This window comes from Homarus americanus, unplaced genomic scaffold, assembly GCF_018991925.1.
Source record: "Homarus americanus isolate GMGI-L3 unplaced genomic scaffold, GMGI_Hamer_2.0 scaffold46197, whole genome shotgun sequence".
Lineage (NCBI taxonomy): Eukaryota > Metazoa > Arthropoda > Malacostraca > Decapoda > Nephropidae > Homarus > Homarus americanus.
This window is the reverse complement of record NW_024723050.1, coordinates 3,221,334-3,242,307: the sequence shown is the minus strand read 5'-3', so window position 1 is coordinate 3,242,307 and position 20,974 is coordinate 3,221,334. Positions and strand designations below refer to the sequence as shown.

The 20,974-nt window shown below is 40.3% G+C and overlaps 2 protein-coding genes across 4 annotated transcripts in view; one reads left to right on the top strand and one right to left on the bottom strand.

Moving 5' to 3' along the window:
- The first annotated feature begins 7,733 nt into the window (after window positions 1–7,733).
- Window positions 7,734–20,974, top strand: part of LOC121863273 (arginine/serine-rich protein PNISR-like) — a 32,179-nt gene continuing 18,938 nt past the window's right edge. For 2 of the 3 annotated variants that reach the window (XM_042361848.1, XM_042361847.1), the window contains exons 1-4: window positions 7,734–7,874; window positions 13,117–13,214; window positions 15,969–16,184; window positions 18,899–19,041. In XM_042361848.1, the coding sequence (XP_042217782.1) occupies window positions 13,139–13,214; window positions 15,969–16,184; window positions 18,899–19,041 (435 nt within the window). In that variant the 5' untranslated portion in view covers window positions 7,734–7,874; window positions 13,117–13,138. The remainder of the gene's footprint in view (window positions 7,875–13,116; window positions 13,215–15,968; window positions 16,185–18,898; window positions 19,042–20,974) is intronic. The other variant, XM_042361849.1, reaches the window with a different exon arrangement.
- LOC121863330 lies at window positions 11,832–12,518 on the bottom strand. Its single transcript, XM_042361954.1, has one exon. It carries the CDS (start codon window positions 12,516–12,518, stop codon window positions 11,832–11,834), a length of 687 nt encoding a protein of 228 aa, XP_042217888.1.

Sequence of the window (20,974 nt, the reverse complement as noted above, 5' to 3'; positions counted from 1 at the left end):
GTGATGTATGGCGGCGTTGGTTGACCTAGACCACGAGGCATACACTGGGGAATTGGTGGGGTCGGCTACTCAGCGACAAACAGCGTTTGTAGGGGAGAAATCCAACTACACTCTGTTTTCAACTATTTTCAAGATAAATTATTTTATTTTACTATGTAAATCACTGTTTTCGTGAAATTTTAGAAGTAGTATACCAAAATAATGATAAAAAAAATTCAAAAACCTAATTTTGCATATAATCAATTTTGCTGTTACTTTTACTTTTATCCTCTTCACCACTCATCGGCTCGTTAGCCGCTTGGGCGATCGGTCACGTCTCTGATTACTTTTCCTTTTCTTTTATCCTCTTCACCAAAAGATTGGCTCGTTAGCCGCTTGGGCGATCGGTCACGTCTCTGTTACGCACTATTGGCAAGTACCGGCTCCTGAATGTTCCTGAACCCGCTCCAGTGTTGGCCAAGTCTTGTCTTGAAAGAGCTCACACTCGGTGCCGTCACAACACTTTCTGGCAGATTGCTCCAAGAGTTCACAACCCTCACTCCGAAAAAAGTTTGCCCTCACAGTTTTCTGGACTTGTGGCTTCTTCAATCTTGAGCTGTGACCCCTTGTGGGACGAGCGTCCGTCAGCTCCAAGTAGAGTAGTGCCCCTTGAGATGTTTATACACCTCTATTAGGTCACCCCTTGCCCGTCTTGTAGTATTGTAGTGGATTCCTCCCCTACAAACGCTTTTGTCGCTGAGTAGCCGACCCCGCGAATTCCCCAGTGTATGCCTCGTGGTCTAGGTCAACCAACGCCGCCTTACATGACGGAGGTCAACTATTAAGCCACGCCTACCTCCGCTATATAAGATCTCACCTCGTGGTGACCTACCTCTTTCTACCTACAGCCAGTCTTCAAGCAACACCTCCTCCTCCACTCCTGCCTGGCGGTCCTCGCTCCCGCTGGCGACCATGGCGACCCACAAGCTGGTCCTCCTCTGAGCACCCTCACCAACCAGCTCTCTCTACTCAACGCTTGTAACCATGCTGCCTTCCCAGCACCAAGCTGCATTGTACATCCAATACAACATGTATACAGAGAGCACATTGTGAGTTTCCTTTCTCCATCCCATCCTGAGTGTGAACCAAATATCACATAACCCCACAGTATAAGCTAGGCAAGTTCAGGCGCTCCAATCTCTCAGGGTAGCTGAGGTGCCGAAGTGCAGGCACCAGTCTGGTGGCCCTCCTTTGAAAAATTTCAACCAACTGACAGTCCCTAGCATAACTCCTGGGACCAGACGGGGTGACAGTACTCCAGATGGGGAAGCACTTCACTCTTGAAGATCGTTACAAGGAACGGACCGTCTAGATATCTGAACGACTTTCTTATAAGACCCAATAATTTATTTGCCTGATTTACCTTCTCTCAATGGCCCGAGAACTTCAGCTCATTGTCAACATACACACCTAGGTCCTTCTCACATTCAGTCTCAAATAGTGCAGTTTCTTCATCCCGTTGGGACATATGATACACCTCCTTACCGTTGGTACGCCCCAGGTGCATCCTCTTACACTTCGTGACGTTGAATCTCAGCAGCCATTTCTTCGACCATTTTTGGAGCCCACATTCATTGATAACTGGCAACGATTCTATGGCAACTACTACCTGTACAGTCGTGACGGAGTACACTTGTCTCGTGCTGGGGTAAAGACGTTGTCTGCATCCCTGGAGCGTGAACTTGTTACTCCAAAGGGGGGGTTTCGCCAGTAGAGAGAGGTCGGGGTAAGTGGGAGTCAAAAAACATGCTGGTCCTGGGAAGTAAAATTGGTTCCTCAGGACAAGGGGTAAAACAGGACCAGGGAAGGGTAGGTTTAAATGTATACTATGCAAACAGTAAGAGCGTTCGAAATAAAATAGACTTGCTGAGAGCGGTTGTATGTACCAAGAATGTAGACGTCATAGCAATCACCGAAACTTGGATGAATCTGGCGAGCAAAATTTTTTTATCACAGTACCACATAGAAGGGTACAACCTTTTTCACAAGGACAGGGAAGGTAGGAAGGGGGGAGGGGTCGCACTCTTCGTCAAGGATACATTAAAATGTTGTATTAATAATTCAATAAAGGGTGAAATAGGAACCGAGTCTGTATGGGTAGAAATCACGGAAGGAAGACAAAAACTAATTATGGGGGTGATTTACAGGCCCCCAAGTCTTGGGAAGGAAGCAGCTCAGCCCATATGGCAGGAAATGAGTAGGGCAGGGAAATATAACAACCTGTGCATTATGGGGGATTTCAACTTCAGAAATATTGACTGGGACAACATTGTAGGTGACTATGAATCTGAAGACTTCCTAGTCGCAGTACAGGACAATTTTTTGAAACAACTATTTGCAGAACCTACTAGAGGTGACAATATATTAGACCTAGTATTAACAAATAAAGAAAATATTATCAGAGATATCACAGTTGGGGAAGAACTAGGTAACAGTGATCACAGTGAAATCAGGTTCACCCAAAATTGGGAAACGAAAAACAATGACAATATGGTCAGAGTCCCAAAGTTTCGGTTGGCGGATTATCAGGGGTTAAGAAGGTACCTAGGTGAAGTCACCTGGGAACAGTCACGTCAGTCACCAGTAGGAAGGGGTGAGGTCATAGATGACACAACAATTGATCATGACTATAATATATTCACTAGTATACTACATAAAGCACAAGAACAAAATATACCATACAGAAAAATTAGGTCAAATAAGAATGAGCCAAGGTGGATGACCAGAAAACTTAAACATGACATAGGAATAAAGAAAGGAATATATAAGAAATTAAAGGGAGGGGAGGAGCAGCTCAGAAATAGGTATAATGAACTATCTAGGAATGTTAAGAAATATGTAAGGAAAGCAAAGAGAAACTATGAAATCAAAATAGCAAGAGAATCCAAGGCGAATCCCAAGGGATTTTTCCAGGTATATAGAACAAAGGTCAAGGACAAAGTTGGGCCTTTAAAGTCAGGGAGCGGAGAAGTGATAAATGGAAGTGAAGAAATAAGCAAAGCATTGAACAGCTACTTCTTATCAGGTTTCACAGAGGACATTCCAGATGAAATTCCAGAGGTGGAACTGATATTTAAGGGAAAGGAAGAAGAGAAATTAAAGAATATCACTATTAGAAAAGAGGATGTTCTTAAGAGGATAAATAAACTAAAGAAGACAAAATCCCCAGGGCCGGATGAAATTTTCCCTCGAGTCTTGAAAGAGTGTAGGGAACAGATTAGCGGACCCCTCGTAAACTTATTTACAAAATCATTAGACACGGGAGTTGTGCCAGACTTGTGGAAACAGGCAAATGTAGTACCCATATTCAAAAAGGGAGACAGAGCATCAGTGTCAAATTACAGGCCGATCAGTTTGACGTCAGTAGTGGGGAAATTTCCTGAATCAATTATAGCAGATAACATCTGATCGCATTTAGAGAAAAGCAAATTAATCTACGACTCTCAACATGGGTTTACAAAGGGAAAATCTTGTCTAACAAATCTGCTGACATTTTTTAGGAAAGTCTTCCAGGTAGTAGATAATGACGAAAATTACGATGTTATTTACTTAGACTTTAGCAAAGCATTTGACAGAGTACAGCATCAGAGGCTTCTGAGAAAAATTAAGGCTCATGGTATCGAGGGGAAAGTTTTAAATTGGATAAAATCATGGCTCACCGATAGAACGCAGAGGGTCAGCGTAGATGGTGTTAAATCTGAGTGGGGTCGTGTAACCAGTGGGGTTCCCCAGGGGTCAGTACTAGGCTCACTCTTGTTCATAATCTACATAAACGATCTAGATACTGGGATCAGCAGTGACATTAGCAAGTTTGCGGATGACACCAAAATAAGGCGGCAGATTAATTCAGGGCAGGATGCAAATGCATTACAGGAGGATCTAAATAAACTGCAGGGGTGGTCTGAAAAATGGCAAGTGAAATTCAACACCAGCAAGTGCAGCGTACTTAATATTGGAAGAACAAATACTGTCAATGTATACAGCCTTAACAACATCAACCTAGAGAAGTCGACTTGTGAAAGAGACCTAGGGGTACTTGTAAGCCCAGACCTACGGCCTAGAAAACAGTGCGTTAATGTTCGAAATAAGGCAGAGTATTGGGTTTTATATCTAGAAGTGTAAGAAATAAGAGTGCAGAGGTCTCATTGCAACTATATCTTGCGCTAGTCAGGCCGCACCTCGATTATGCGGTTCACTTCTGGTGCACTTATTATAGAATGGATATCAATTCACTAGAGTCGGTGCAGCGAAGAATGGCGAAAATGATTCCGGGACTTAGAAACCTTCCATATCAGGATAGGTTAAGGAAACTAAACTTGCATTCCCTAGAAAGACGAAGAGTGCAGGGAGATATGAGAGAAGTATTCAAGTGGGTGAAAGGAATCAATAAAGGTGATATAGATAAAGTTCTTATAATATCCGAGCAGGATAGGACTCGGAACAACGGATTCAAGTTGGCTAAGTTTAGGTTTAGGAGGGAGATAGGAAGGAACTGGTTTACAAATAGGGTGGTGGACGAGTGGAACAAGCTTAGCAACTTTGTAGTAAGTGCTGGAACGCTGGAAAGTTTCAAAGGGAAGCTGGATAGATTCATGGATGATAGAGAGTGGTAGTAACTCTCGACAGGAGCTGCCATGCACAGGCCAACCGGCCTATTGCAGACTCCTTATTTTCTTATGTTCTTATGTTCTGCAGCTCTTCACAGTCAGCTTGGTTCTTGATTCCCCAAATAACTTGCTGTTATCTTTCCGTTATATTTCTGTCAACAAAACAAGCATTTTTTTTTTTTACGGGGATTAGCCCACCCGGGCACAGGTCGAACGACCCACAACGGGAGAAAAAATAAGAAAAAATAAATTAAAAATAGAGAAGAAAAAGGTTATACTGTGTTAATCTACACCACGAAGATACCGGAAAACCAGCTTTTTAAAGTGAGACAGATTGTATAAGTACGGGAACACAGAAGAAGGCAGAGCATTCCACTGTTTGGCTGTGTGAGGAAAGAAGGATGTATTAAAACGGGTTATTCTAGTGTGACCGACATCCACAGAGAAACGGTGGGCACCGCGGGCAAGACGTGTTATGAGCCCTCGGCCTTACCGGCGGTACACAGGATGCCAAATCCACAGAACATTGCCCGTTAAAGTACCTGTAAAAGAGAAAGAGTGAAGCAACATTGTGGTGAAGAGAAAGGGAAGAAGATTATCAACGAAAGGAGGAGAGTTAATAAGACGAAATGTCTTTGATTCCACCCTATCTAACAGTTGGATAGAAGAAGAGCCACCCCAGATATGAGAGCAGTACTCCAAGTTAGGACGAATGAATCCTTTATATAGTTGAAGCAACTTCTCAGGAGTGAAGTAGCTACGGCATCTGTACAGCATTCCCAACTTTCGGGAGGCAGATTTAGCTGTGTTAAGGATGTGTGATTACATTAAATCACATTAAAAATTTCCAAACTTTTGCCACAGCAAAAGGGTTAATGACATAATCAAAGTTATGAATGTTCTCGCGGTTTCATTTGGGAGCCTGCACTACGGCACCTCAGTTACCCATAGTTACAACACCTGCAACTTTCTAGCTTATACTGTGGTGCAATGGTTAGTAATCAGAGACGTGACCGATCGCCCAAGCGGCTAACGAGCCGATCAGTGGTGAAAAGGATAAAACAAAACAAAACTAGGGAAAAAGGACCCGAGTTCGATCCACGTGCAGAGTGAAACTATGGACAAGTTTCGTAACGCCATTTGCCTCTGTCTACCCAGCAGTAATTGGCAACCTGGATGTTAATCGATTTGCGGATCGTATTTCGGGGTAAGGGTTAGCCAGTGCAGTTGGCGAGTTGTCCGGTTGTGGGGTTCAGGATGTTTGGTTCACACTCAGGATGGAATGGAGAAAGGAAACTCACAATGTGCTCTCTATATACATGTTGTATTGGATGTACAATGCAGCTTGGTGCTGGGAAGGCAGCATGGTTACAAGCGTGATGTAGAGAGAGCTGGTTGGTGAGGGTGCTCAGAGGAGGACCAGCCTGTGGGTCGCCATGCTCGCCGGCGGGAGCGAGGACCGCCAGGCAGGCGGGGGAGGAGGTGTTGCTGGCTGGTTGGTGTAGGTAGAAAGAGGTAGGTCACCACGAGGTCAGGTCTTAAATAGCGGGGGTAGGCGTGGCTTAGCAGTTGACCCCCGCTCCGTGATGTATGGCGGCGCTGGTTGACCTAGACCATGAGGCATACACTGGGGAATTGGTGGGGTCGGCTACTCAGCGACAAACAGCGTTTGTAGGGGAGAAATCCACTACACGGTCTTCTCGGACTATTCCTTGACACTGGGTCATGCAGCTCGTTAACTTAGGGAGGGTGTGATTGATGTGTTGGCGACACACCTTAAACAAATTCACGCCTAGGTGGCCCTAGGGCTGGCCATCCTCGTTACACGAGGGGCAACCATTATTACAGTAGGCGGGCAAGAAGTGACTTAAAAGAAGTCTTTAAACACCTCGGAGGACATTCCTCAGTCGAAAGCCCATATATGTAACTGGCGGATGCCTGCCTAACAAGAGGACACTTTTAAGGCTGAAGAAGTCACAAGTTAAAAAAATTGCCAGGACAACTTTTTCGGAGAGAGGATTGTGACCTCAGAACAATCTGCCAGAGAGTGTTGTGATGGCACACGAATGTGAGCTCATTCAAGACCAGACTTGTTCAACACTGGTACAGGTACAGATACATTCTGGAGCCAGTACATAAACAGTACTTGCCAAGAGTGCCTATAGCAGAGACGTTACCGATCGCCATAGAGGCTCACAAGCCGATCAGTGACGAAGAGGATAAATTAAAGGGCATATGTGATGGTCTAGGCTACAGGAAATGACCATGAATTCAACTTGTTCTGATTCTTTAAGTATATACTGTAAATGTGCACGTCGATGTTTGGAGGTCCACCTACAAAAATACTCGTTTCTTTACTATCTGTTAAGTAAATGTTAGGAAGGGTTTCTAGTCCTACAGTATTAGCATACAGTAAATGCTCATTGCAAGTAATAATATTCCAACTTCTGTCCGTACGATAAATAAAGTTTGTCATATCCAATTCACCATACTTTACGATTGAGTAAAGGCAATATTAGCGGTGATCCCATTGAATTAAGGCAGAAATATAATGAAGTGATAATCCGGCAGACTAGAATGTGGCTCAACCACCGTGGATGACCTTGAGGATGTGGTCCACTTTCATGAAGATGGAAACAAAACACCTGCGATAATGGGAGAGTTGTGCCTCTATTTCCTGTTAGGGATAATATCCTAATTCTTGTTTCTGACATGTGCATTGAGGAAGTTATGAGCTTGTAAAGACTCGTGTGTACAAAGTTGATTTTTTTGTACAAGTTAAGTATATGAGAGAAGAATTTAAGCAAATATTGTAGAAACTGTGGAATGAGTGAATGTCATTTCAATTAGCTTTTATCCGTGGAAATATTGATATACTTACTGTACAGTATATAATAACACTATGTTTAACCAATCGAATATAGCGATTATGAAAAAGAATTCAATACGAGTTAATGATTCCCACTATACCAGTGAGAGATTACATGATAGACAGCATTTAATTAAAGTAGCGATGCTCTTATGTTTTTAAAGGCTGGCGGAGGCGTCTGTCCCGCAGCCTCCCTCCATCTATACTTATACCAACAGCAGTCGCCATTGTGCCGCCGATTTGTAACGTGGTGGAGCGTACTACTAGAATCTGTGTCTTAGGGACATTTTTTTGCATCCGGGCTTGACAGACTTGCCCAGAAGTACCACGTGGACGTTGGTGGCGAGTACTTAGGTGTGGTGAGTTACTAGAGAGAAGGGTTCTTAATTAAGGATTGAGTAGGTGTTATTGAGGTGCAAAGGCAAGACCCAAGACCCGTCTGTCATAAATTTGATGGGCTGACCCGACACCGTTTATGGTAGTTGGTGCTTGAAATACCATCAGGTTATATTTGTATTATAGTACTTAGAGTTTACCGGTGTAGAAGGTTAAGACACTTTACTGTAGCTTCTCTTGCATTGATTTACTGTGGTTATGACTGTTGTTTGGTGTTTGTTTGGTGTGGTGTTTAAGGGGAGATGATTGTAACTTGTGTCAGCTTTAGGTCCCAGTACTATGTATATCATTACTTTATTGTTCTGTATCTTAAATTTATTTCGTCAGTGTGAAGGTGATTGGCGGGGTAAAAAAACAAGATCAGTTTCATGGTAGATTTTAACACAAAAGATGGCCCCTTTTTTGACAAATGTTCCGACACTTTGCATTTTTCAAATTTCATAGTATCCTTTGACAAACCTCATTTTAAAACAGACTAAATGAGACCAGCAAACACGACCTTAACAGTCTTAGTATGTACTGCACATTGTTAGCAAAGGAGTAACACTTTACACCAGTAGCACAAGTGCTCGCACCTCATGAGAAGGCCAAAAAGTGGACGAGTAATTAAAAGAGGTAATGTATGAGAACACCGCCACCACCAACAGGTGTTGTTTGCTTTAGGTTTATTTTTTACACAGATGTTCTTATCGTTAATAATAAGTATTTTAAAAGATGCGACATTAACTAAAACCCTACCTAACCTTATCTAACTTCCTGGACCCCTCTCCTTATTAAATAAAGTACTTATTGTGATATCTGGTACAGTACCAATGAAAGCAACTTTGTTGAGGCATCATGGTGTAATTAAATTTTTTTTCGACCTTAGATTATGCTCAGACCAAGCATGCTGGTAATAAATGACAGAGTAGACGACAACATGCGCAGACACGGCAGATTTTTCGGATGAATATTTACGGCAAATAATAAATTTTTCCGCGTACAAAGCATGGAGACATCATTTTAGTGTCATGTAATCAGTTTTTTCTTGTTTTACCCCGAAATTTCCCTCATACTTCGTGCCATGGCTATTACTGGTGATTTATGATCATAGAGAAAAAACAAAAAACATACATGTACGTAATTATAATAATTTTTATTTTATTTTTTTTTATGGGGATTATCCCACCCAGGCACAGGTCATTTACCCACATCAGGGCCTGGGGGGCGAAAATATAAAAATAATAATAATAATAATTAATAAAATAAATAAAAATAATGATGATAATGATAAATAAAAAAAAATAATTCAAGAGTGAGAAACAACAGCACCGTATGTATGTTGTGTTGTCAATAGTAAGAGAAACAATTGAGACCCTGCAATTGTGTGTAATTGAGGCAGAAAATCAGATGAGCAACCTGGAACTTGGTCACAATTTAAATAATAATAATAATTAACGGTTTATTGAAAGCGCTTGGCAGCCAGAAGGCTGAAAATATACAGTTACATATTTGGGGAATGGGTTTCGAATTACAAATAATATACAAGTAACATAAGTGATACAAATAAGATATATAATAACTAGATGGGGAAAAGCTCAAACTACAGTTCATTTCAACATAGTGACAGTGCAAGGAGTAGTGTTTACCGGGAGTGAATACACTGGTTTATTACAAGTTATTGATAATTTTTACAATGGTTGGGACTGGGCTGTTCTTATAGCGATCAGTTCGTGCACGTATGGGCTGGATTTTTGTGATGCCATATGGCAGCAGGGTCTACCATTAGACAACACATTATGCTTCCAATATCTTTCCAGGCGGTAGTACCTCCCTGTTTGTTGTCGCCTCTTTACAAATACTTATTATAATGACACTGTAATAACATCTGGGGAAAATATGGACAAAATCAAACAACTCTTTCTGGTGGTAGCGGTGTTCTCATAAATTACCCCCTCCCCGCGAAAAATAGTCTTGATATTTTTGTCCAGATGTTGGTGTCTTGCATCTATGGGGGCCTTACTATTATCCTTCCCAAGGCTCAATATACTATACACTCAACTAGAGTACTAGGGGCATGAGCAGTTACAATGGTCAGTGATGGAAACATGGCTTTATTTTGCTGTCACAACTGAATTGAAGTTGTATCTGTTACATGGATGATTTTTCCTTAGAAAATTGATGGTGACCCAAGAAATCCTAACTTATTATGGATGAATGGTCCAGGAAGTGACACGGGGGGAGGTATACTGCACTGGGTATCTCACTACCTGAACCCAAACTTAACCAGTTGACCAGGAAATTAAGAAGTTAATTTGTGGCCTTGAGAGGTCTTTGGTAAAATTCTGAGACCACAAGATGTCCGAGGCTGAGAGTGTCCAGTCATGGATCTTTCTATACTTGTGATACAGTATTTGTCATTCATTCTGATTGGTCAAGACTGTTAACAACATTCCCATTTTTATGGCAGATGATAGGTGACTATTTTGCTGGGTATTAGTTTGGCTCATCCTCTCTTGAAACAACCTAACTTGGAATCCTGTATGAGTAATGAACTGAGATCGTTTACACTTTAACCATAGCATGTTTAACTACAGGAAGTGGCAATTGAGTCTGGTTGTACTGTAAAATAGCTCAAGGGTTGTTGAGCCGGGTCACCCAGTACAATAGCCTACAGTTGTATACAGCCTGGTTTATTGTTTTTTATCAATGATATACTTTACCTAACTTACCTTAACCTAACCAGGTGACCCGGTTCAATAGCTATTTTATTGTTCAACCCGGCACGTGCACACAAGTGAGCATCCTCCCCTTACCTGTCTTTGAGACATGTCAGATCACTTTCCGATCCTAGGTTTGGCGAGGTGAGGAATATTGTCGGTAAAAATAAACAACCTTGCTGTATACAACTGTAGGCTATTTTTCATGTGATCTGGCTCAATAGCTCTTGAGCTATTTGCCACCCGACCCAGTTCAATAGTCACTTCCTTCAATACACAAAAGATATGAAAACATGACCTACCTGTATGTATAAACATCTACAGCCACAGCTACCATGTTTGCAATTGATTGAATTCAGTAACCTAGGATGTGTAATGCTGTCATCATCAACCTTGACCAATCAGAATGAATCCCGGACAAATAGTTGAAGTAATGATCCGTGATCAGACAAATAGCCATTGTACTGGGTAAAGAGTAATTTGTCACCAGATTATGAATCTGGTGAATGGTAATTATGTGACACACACTGTTCATGCCTCTTTGTTAGGTTAGATTTTATTTTTTAGGGGGTTAATTTTACATGGTTTTAAAAGTGCCTGATAACCCAGCTGTCAATATGTAAATGGACTGTAATATTGATTTTCATAATTACAGTAGTATAGGTACAGTTAAGTACCTAGCTAGTGTAGTTGTGTACACCAGACAAGCAATACAGCTTTATCAATTACTGAATGCTAAGTCATGTTTTGTAGGTTCAGCTTGTGTGATGTTAGAATGGCTTAGTCCTCTGCAGTGGTAGCGGAAAGTTTGGGCGCAAGACGAATGTAAACAATTGTGACATTTAAATAGACATTTAAAGGGCTCATGACGTACCTTATTTGCCAAGCGATTTTCCTCTAAGCTTGATGACCTTCTCCAAACGTTGTGGGATGCATCTTGCCAGTTTTTCTACGTGTTGGGGAATGATATTATCCCAAATACCCTGTATTTCTATTTTTAGCTTCGCTACTGTCGAAGCGTCACGATCCTGAAGCTCTTTTTTAATGATATGCCACACGTGCTCTATGGGATTTAGGTCTGGTGAATTCCCAGGCCACTTTTTGAAGTAATCTACACCACAGTCCTCTAACCACTGGATAATAGATCGAGCTGTGTGAGCAGGAGCTCCATCTTGCATAAACTAGCTAGCGTTACACTTTTCAAAGCTTTCAGGCAGGTTATCACACAATAACTCGAAATAACTGTGCTGATTTACACTCATTTTTTTCAAAAAATACTAAATTGCCAACTCCACCAAATGCAAAGCATCCCCACACCATAACACTTGGAGCATGCTTTACAACTTTAGCTGTGTAGCGGGGGTCATTTGGGTCCGATCCTTTGGGACGCCTGACACGCTTGGACCTGCAGCCAGACGACACCACAAACGTTGACTCATCACTCCACAAGACTTGTTCCCAGTCTTCTAGGGTCCAATCCTTATATTTCTTGCTAAAAGCAATGCGATCCCATACATTTTTTGCACTTAAGAGGGGAAGAACTTTAGCACAACAACTGCGATATTGTAAATCTTTGAGTAAATGATCAGAAATACATCTTACAGACACGTCCTGGAGCAGTGCAGGGTTATTTTCCTTCAGTTTTCGAGCTGTGAGTGTTGGATTTTTATCCAACTGCCTCTTTATAACCTTGGAAGTACGATTTTGTATTTTCCTTGGCCTACCAGAGCGAGGCTTGGGGGTAGGAATATCCTCACCTCCGCCGTCTCTAAATTTCTTGATCCACTTTTGAACTTGGCACACTCCTATTCCCACACGAGTGGCTATATCTTTACACTTATAACCCTCCTTATAGAGGGTTATAATAGCAACAATTGTCTCTCTTCCCAGCTCTGTACCACTTCCCATTACAGAGATATTGAGGCACAAACAGAACAAAACGCAAAAAAACGACTAGTCCGCGTGAGAGAAGTTTACACACTGCACCCATGTGCTCACTGAAGCGACTAATCAGAGTTGCCAAGTAGTGCGTATTGTCTCGCCTAAATAGCGGTACAAACCCTAGCATTGAAATATAGCGAAAAGTTTGGGCGGAAATTGGTATTTATCGTATGTTTTGATAATAGCGGAAAGTTTGGGCGCCTGTAATTTTGCGCCCAAACTTTCCGCTACCACTGTAGATGGATTGTTTTTCTCAAGTTTATAGTTCTCTCTTGTCTCCATCTGAATTTGCGTTATTTGTACTGTAGTACTGTACTGCATACTAAAACACTGTAAGAAGTCTTGTTAGACTGTTATAACTTACAGGTAATGAGGTGTTCATACTTATTAACTTGTGCCTAAATTATTTATGCAGGATTTCATAGTGCTTTGTTTAATTCTGGGTTTTAGAAGCAGATTTTTACCATACCTGAGATGAACACATCAAAAGTTATCATAGTACTGTACTGTAATTTAAAGCATTTTATGGAATACAGTTAATTATTATTAATTTTTCATTAACTAGGTTGTGTTGGTGAGTGGGCAGCATGTGGTCGGGCGCTCCACAATGGGCCTCATGGGCCCTGCAGCCCCAGCACTACCAGAACATGAAGCCAGAAGAAGGTACTTGTATTCCCTGTGTTGTAAAGTCCTAAAACTTCTTGAGGTACTGTACTGTATCTATTATAGTCATGCTTGGTGAATCATAATGTGAAAGTGATTTGAATTAATTTTTTTTTGTGATTATGATTATCTGAATGTGTTTAATGATGTTTTCTTACTGATAAATCTGAAAGTAGTTATTAGGAAGACTGAATTTAAGAGCAGTATCTATGTTATTTATAACTTGTTTAGAGCATTTTAAGTCCAACTAAAATGTAAATGAGTTAGGTGATAGAGATAGGCCCAAAAATATATTTTAAGGAGACTGGTGGACTGTTAGTGACAAAGAACTTGAGTGATGTAATGCATTAGTGATTGGGTGTGAGCATGAACGAAGAAGTGTTTGTGTATGAAGAGGCTACAAGTACAGTACCACCATCCCGGATAAGTTCCTGGTGTCATTATCTAGGATTTCCCTGGGCTTTGAACATTTTTGCACAAGTCAAACAACCCTACATTGATGACTGAGGATAGATCTTGTCTACCAGTTCAATGATTGCCAGCAGTAATCAAAGTGTGCATCTTGTAAAACAGTCATGAGCCACACATGTCTAGTCAACATCAATATGAACAAATTTGACTACCAGTAACAATAACATGGAACTGTGACAGATGCCATACAATAAATAGTTGCTTGTAACAAGTTTAGCTTTTTTTTCGATGTGTATCTTTTCCAGTTCAGTATTATAATTAGTTTTGGTTTACATAGTTTCTGGTAATTTGCTATTCTAAATATAAAATAAACTATAGATGTCCAGTAAACAGAGCTTTCTATATACCTGGTGGGAACTGTGTAATAATATAATATTTCATATGAATAATATTCAGCCATTAGACCTCTTGCACTGATTTCATAGACAGCTGTGTTGTTTTGAGTGATTGAGGATGGCTGCAAAGTCTCGGCATTAAAAGAAGTGTGGGAAGTGCTAAAAAGGGCTGATTAGAGATATTACAACTTAACCTGTGCAGAATCTAGGAAAGGATATAAGCAGAACTTGGGGTACACCTAGACCCCGACTTACGACGGGGTTAGGGACCCAAATCCAGGTCGTAAGTCCGACGTAGATAAAAAAAATCTACAATGAAATACAGTACAGTAAAAGTAATGAATAATGATGAATGGATACAGTACAGTGAAAGTAATAAATAATAAGGAATGGATACAGTGTGACTGAGCACTTAACCTTTAATGTAGTCAGCTGAATGCACATGGGGCCCCCATAATTTTCTAATTATACATGGAGACTACATTAACTGGAAACGTTTCGGTATAGAAAATGCGTGTCATTTAAAATTTTTTTTTTTTTTTTTTTTTTATCTATATCTGAGGCGGTCGTAAGTCCCGACGGTCGTAAGTCCACGTAGTCGTAAGTCGGGGTCTAGGTGTATTTGAAGAACTTAGTGATCCATACATAATTTCAAGAAACTGAGAGTATGTAGCATCAAGAAATGGCTGTCAGTCTCATTCATCACCACTCTGGACACTGCCACATGTCACCTTGATAAAATTATATTGTTTACCTAGCCCAACTAATCTTCATACAGCTCAACTAACCTAACGTTACTTAGTCTGGCTTTACTAAATTCAATACTGTACGTATTTAATCCTCTGCTGCAGGCCAATTTGTCTGCCAGGCGATAACTAAACAGCCAATTAGTGTGATCTTGTTGCCCTTACATTATTTTTGTCACCTTGGGCAAGCGGATGTACAGTACAGTATCAATTTGCATCCTTGGCTTATGGGATTATACTTAGATCAATCTCAGTACAGTAGTAAAATATGATTTCCAGGATCAGTCCATCACTTTTTATTTATTAAAGCTGATGCTCATTAATATGAAAGTACTGTACTGTATCTTTAAAACTGTTACGAGTGCTGCAGATTAAGATGTAGTGAAAAAATTAGATGAGTAACGGATGTACTTTACTGTATTGTATCTTTATATTCACTTATTTTAGATACTGAAGACATTACTATTTAGTAGATTTATAGCTGCCAGGTAAATTATTGCATTGCCAATAACTCTTGACAAACACAAACACCAGAGTAAGTGCCATTATAGTTTTACGTTACATTGTAAGTGTTGCACGAGTGTTGTGTAGCTACAGATTTAGAAATGGGTCTAGCCAGGTCTTAAGTTTAAGGTTAGTGTTACCTTTTTTTAACTTTAGAATGTTAATTCAATCTAAGACTGCTACCATTATAGTAGATAATCAATATGTGAAGCATACCAACAAGAAATATGAAAAGGGATTTAGGTTTACATTTGTCTCTATGTCTAAGGTTTATTTCTTTTTTGCTTAATGTATTACAGTACACTTGATAATATTGAGATTAGTGTATTGTAAACTTCCTGATTGGTCAGACATGAGAAGTATGTGTTGTACAGTCAGAAGTAGTAATTACTACCCCCTCAATAGCTGGAGCCATGGCAAGTGTCTTAAAAGTTGCTGGGTAGTTTTGGAACTGTCTTGGCTGGCGATGTTGCAGTGTGTCAATATTGGCCTTCACTGGCTGTGGCTCTGGCTATTAGTTAGGGGGGTGGGGGGTAGCAATTACTGCTTCTGATTGTACAGTACAGTACATTGTATTGTGTTAGAGAACTACCAGTACATAGTAAGTATAGCCTTATGTACCTGTTGTACATATTGTTAAAATTGATTTATGTATTTTATATTACATTACAGTATTTACATAATTTTTTGCCTTTTAGCATCAACAGTGGACTGGGCAGCTCTAGCAAAGCAATGGATCCAGATGAAGGAGACAGTCCCACAGGAACCAGTGCAGCCACCTCAGCAGCCTCCAGCCCCTGTTACCTCTACGCAAAGTCATTCAGCTGAAGATACTGCTGCCGGTGGAGGAGAGATGGATATGGAGATAGAAGATGACAAAGGTCCTTCCGCTAATTGTACAGAGCCGCAGAACGGTGGGTCCACGATTAATGTTACACTTAACTAGGTTTAAAGTTCTGTAGCTGTATAAACTGTCCCCATGGATAAAGTATACAGAAGGCTAAAGAGGTTTGTTTGGTAGACTCCCAGGACTTTTGGGTATGTAATCTCGTGTAAACAGTATACTGTACAGTAGGGGGCAGTGAAATTTTGCTCAAAGCTGCACTCTTCAGGCATTGTTCCTTATACATATCTAAGACTCCATGCCAAATTTGAAGCTGATATGTCGAGGTTTAGTCTGCCGCATTTTCTACTGAAAGTGACGAAGATGTGGGACAGAGTGACGGCAAGAGAGAAGCATGATGCGGACAGAGTTAGGAGACAGCTTGAGCAAAAACATAGATATCTGGTAGCTGGAGATATTCCTTATGTTGAGGATAATTCAGATGATTCAAGAGATATTTCTCTCGTCAATACTGATGCTGATTTTGTCCCTGATCCAAGGGCTCTGACAGACACCAGGTCACAGAACCGGACAAGACTCCCTACACTGGCTGCCGCTTGTGACCGATACTTGATTAGTGATTATGCTGGAGCTGCCATTGCTACTGCCACCTTAACTGACTATGGCATTATCACAAAGGATGACAAGAGTCAGGTTATTGGACCACATAAGCTGCGGGATGCGAGACAAAAATACCGATTTAAGAGGCAAGAAATTGAGATGGCTAGTTTAGATAATTTGACGTCACTCTATTTTGATGGTAAGAAGACCGCCACTCGTGTGATGATAAAGAATGAGAAGACCGAGAAATGGAGTTCGAGGATGATGGTGAAAGATCATTATGTCATCATGGTTGAGCCTGGCAATGAATATCTCACACATGTGACTCCCAAGACTGGACACGGAAAGCAGATTGCCAAAACTATTCACGAGTTTCTGGTGGAGAAAAATCTAACCCAGCAGCCCATTGTGTGTGTTGGTTGTGATGGAACCAATGTAAATGTAGGATCAGAAAATGGAGTCATTCATCATCTTGAAATGTTACTTGGTCACCCGCTCCATTATTTCATATGTCAGCTTCACGGAAATGAGCTGCCTTTCCGCGCAGTTTTTTATCACTATGATGGTAAACCAAGTGGTCCTGAGCATTGGCGTGGTCCCATTGGAAAGCAGATCAAGGAGTCTTTGTCTGAGCTTCCAGTTGTCGCCTTCCAGCCAGTCAGTTTCCCTGATTTCCCTGTGTTTAATGATGAAGTGGAGAAAGATCTGTCCTGGGATCAGAAATACCTGTATAGGATTTGTAAAGGAGTTATCACAGGTGTTGTTGAAGATGACTTGGCTGCTATTGAGCCAGGTCCTCCCTGTGTGTCAAGGTGGAACACCTTATGGAGTAGAATCCTCAGGCTGTATGTAGCAACATCAAGACCCAGCCATGAGTTGAAAAGAATTGTCATTACAATAATAAAGTTCAGTGCTCCAATGTGGTTTTACATCAAGATACACCCTTACGTAACACACGGCTCAAGGAACGTATTCCAGTCCCTGCTATATATGAAACACCTGAATAGTGAGGAGGAGACGATAGTGAAGAAGGCTGTCCAGAGAAATGCATACTTCGCCCACACAGATCAACTTCTTCTTGGTATGTGTGCAGATGAGGACATGACTGTTAGAGAAAAAGCTGTCTCAATGATAAGAAAAATTAGAGAGGAGAATCAGCAAAAGGAAGAATGCACTGGCAGATCTGAAGAGGAGGAGGAAGATTCTGATGCTGCTGTTGACGAGAATTTGTTAAACTATACTGATGAGGAGGGTAAAGATGGAGATGGGAATGAGGATGTGCCTCCTGTAGTCAACATGAGAAAGGTGGTGACTCCGAAACTAAAGTGGCAAGCAAAAAACTATCATTCCATGATTAACTGGAGGAATGAACTCAAGACTGAGCCTCCTTACATTGCTTCTCTGTCAAATCTACAGGTTAATGACATTCTTGAGACACCATTAGTGGTGCCCAAGTGGCCAAACAGCACTCAGGCAGTCGAGAGAGGCATAAAAGTGATGACTGAAGCTTGCACTGAAGTGACGGGATACGAATCGAGAGATGGATATATAAGGCAAAGATTATTGTCTAGGAAAATGATGCCAAGGTTCCGCACAAAAAAGAATTTCAATATGAACTTGTAATGATTTTCTATACGGTGTACCTGTAAAATAACATGTGAATTAAATCGATGTCACCCATGTAAAATTTATCATTATCCTGGAAAACATTAAATGACACCTAATTTTTGGTATACACTAAAAGTTGACAAAAAGTCGTTCGCGATGCGGCAGGGTAAGTATGCATGAAATGGCATGAAATTTTGCACAGGTGTTTGTTACAGCCATACAAACGATGCCTGAAAAGTGCAGCCTGCAACTCAAATAAAAGTGTTTTTTCCCTGCCCCCTACTGTACACTGTACAGTATCATACTCTATGAAACTTGGATTGTACCCAGATGCTTACTTACTGCAAGTTTATGCATAGTATATTAATGAACCTATCTCCAATTAACTCCATTATTATCTCATGTATTTAACATAAGTCTTTTAGGTATAATATATATACAGTATATATATATATACAGTATATATATATATATATATATATATATATATATATATATATATATATATATATATATATATATATATATATATTTTTTTATATTATTTTTAACGACAGCTTTTTATTTATTATGCAGGAGAGCCGTGGGCAGGCTGGAGTGGAGACTGGCCACCATCTCAGTCCGGGATGGGCTGGGGCTGGGGCTGGCCAGTAGACTCGTATTCTCAGAATGCATCTGGCAACCAAGAGGCACTTGGTCATCAGTTTAGCGGAAAAGACGTAAGCCAAGCAGGATATACCATGTATGGTAATGAGTTTTCAGCCATCCAGGGCATGGCTGTGCAGGTGCGTATTGGATGCTCTACCTTGTATCCAGCACTGCGCTTTAGGTGTTCGTTCTTCTGCTCTTGTCTCATTGGTGGTCAAAGGGACACTGATGTTAAAATACTAGTTTTAGATACGTGTTGTATACTGAAGAAATGAAAGATGAGGCATTTTTCCAAAAGAACAAACTGTTGGAAAAGTGATTCAATGAAAAGAGAAGGTGGGGTGAGAAAGTGATCACAAAAAATCAGGTGCTTGGGGCTGAAGGACCTGAAGTTTTGTACATATTTGATGTTTAGTGGTTCAAAGTTGGCATGGCACTGATTTTCAGGCCAATTTAAGTGTCTTTTCTGCACAAATGAACACAGGTTTGATAAACAGTGTTGTGCCAATTTTGAGAATCTGATATGACCCTTAATTGAAGTGACCAGACGCCACGGTATCAATAAATTAACTTTTTAGACTTAACCTAGAGAAGTCCATCTATACCCTGTGTTTGCTTGTGAATGAGTTAAGATATTAGGCCTGCTTTAATTTGGCTTGGTCTATACGTTTATTTCAAGACGGATTTAATGTAATGATATTTGGATTGGTTTCATGTGGTATGGTCTGTGTGCTTATTTCATAGAATTATGGTGGGATTTAATATCAAGTCCAAGGAAGGCTTTTTATGGGGGACTTGAAGAAATTGGTTCAAGAGTGTCTGGGGTGGAGAGAGTGAAGGCAAGAGAAGGGAATTTTTCAACAGTTTACTTAAAGAATTGTTTAAAGCAAAAACTTTCAGATCATCAGCAGTAACAAGAGACATATATGTTATTGTTCATGTATCACTCCCTTAAAATAATGATTCTCAATTGTTGAGTTATTAGGTGTTATTTGTTGGGTGGTAATACCTTATGGTGCTGTCCTGCTTTCTGTTTTCACTGTATGTATAGTGTCAGACAGTCTCGAGAAGTTATTACAAACGTGACAAACTTGTCTTGGTATGATGCAGTGGTCCCTGCTATATTAGGGTGAAGTAGCTTTCTGGTTTTTCTGGCTCTTTTCCACTATATTGCAGATATCTTAGATCAAAAGGAGATATTTACTCCTCTATTTTAGTCAACTATCAAGACACTGCTGTATCCTCTCTGTAAACCAATTGATGCTGGTTATCTTATATATTTTCAATACTTTCCACATCACTTTTCTGTTGACTCAGCAAGTGTGTTTTTCAGAACCATAAATGCCACAAACACCTTTTTAACCTTCTTTTAAAACATTTAGCACATACTGGTAATCCTTTTGGTATACACTTGATATATACATTCTTCTTTACTCATCCCAAACTGCTCTTAAAATACATTCTTTATTTTTGTAATAATCTTAGCAACTAATATGTCATTAACTGTTGGCACTTCTCCACTCTTTAACTTGCTTACAGCTTTTTTCACTTTCTCATTTATTACATCCTCATTCATTTTAATGCTCTTCGGTTCTCTCTGTTCCAAACATGATTGCTCAACCTCTTTCTTCCATTGCATTTAGTAATTGGCCAAAACTTTCTTTTCACCTCTCTATTATTTCCTGTTTTTTCAATCTTCCCCTGTCGTCGTCGCCACTATCCTTTCCATTTTTTCCCTCACCCAGTGTACTTCCCTCCAGAGCAGTTTGTGCCTGTAAAACCTTATAATTAACTTTTTTCTAAATTTTTAATTTCCCCTCTGCATTATTTTACTTTCTAATCATCTGTTTTATTGTATAGATAAGATGATACAGTATTAGGGATTTGTAGTTTCAAATTAAATCTAACGTTCTCTCTCTGTTGATTAAGCTGCCTTTTCTAATATTCAACTTCTATTTTCAGTTCTTAATAGTACACCAAGTCTTTTTCACTGTTTAGACATTT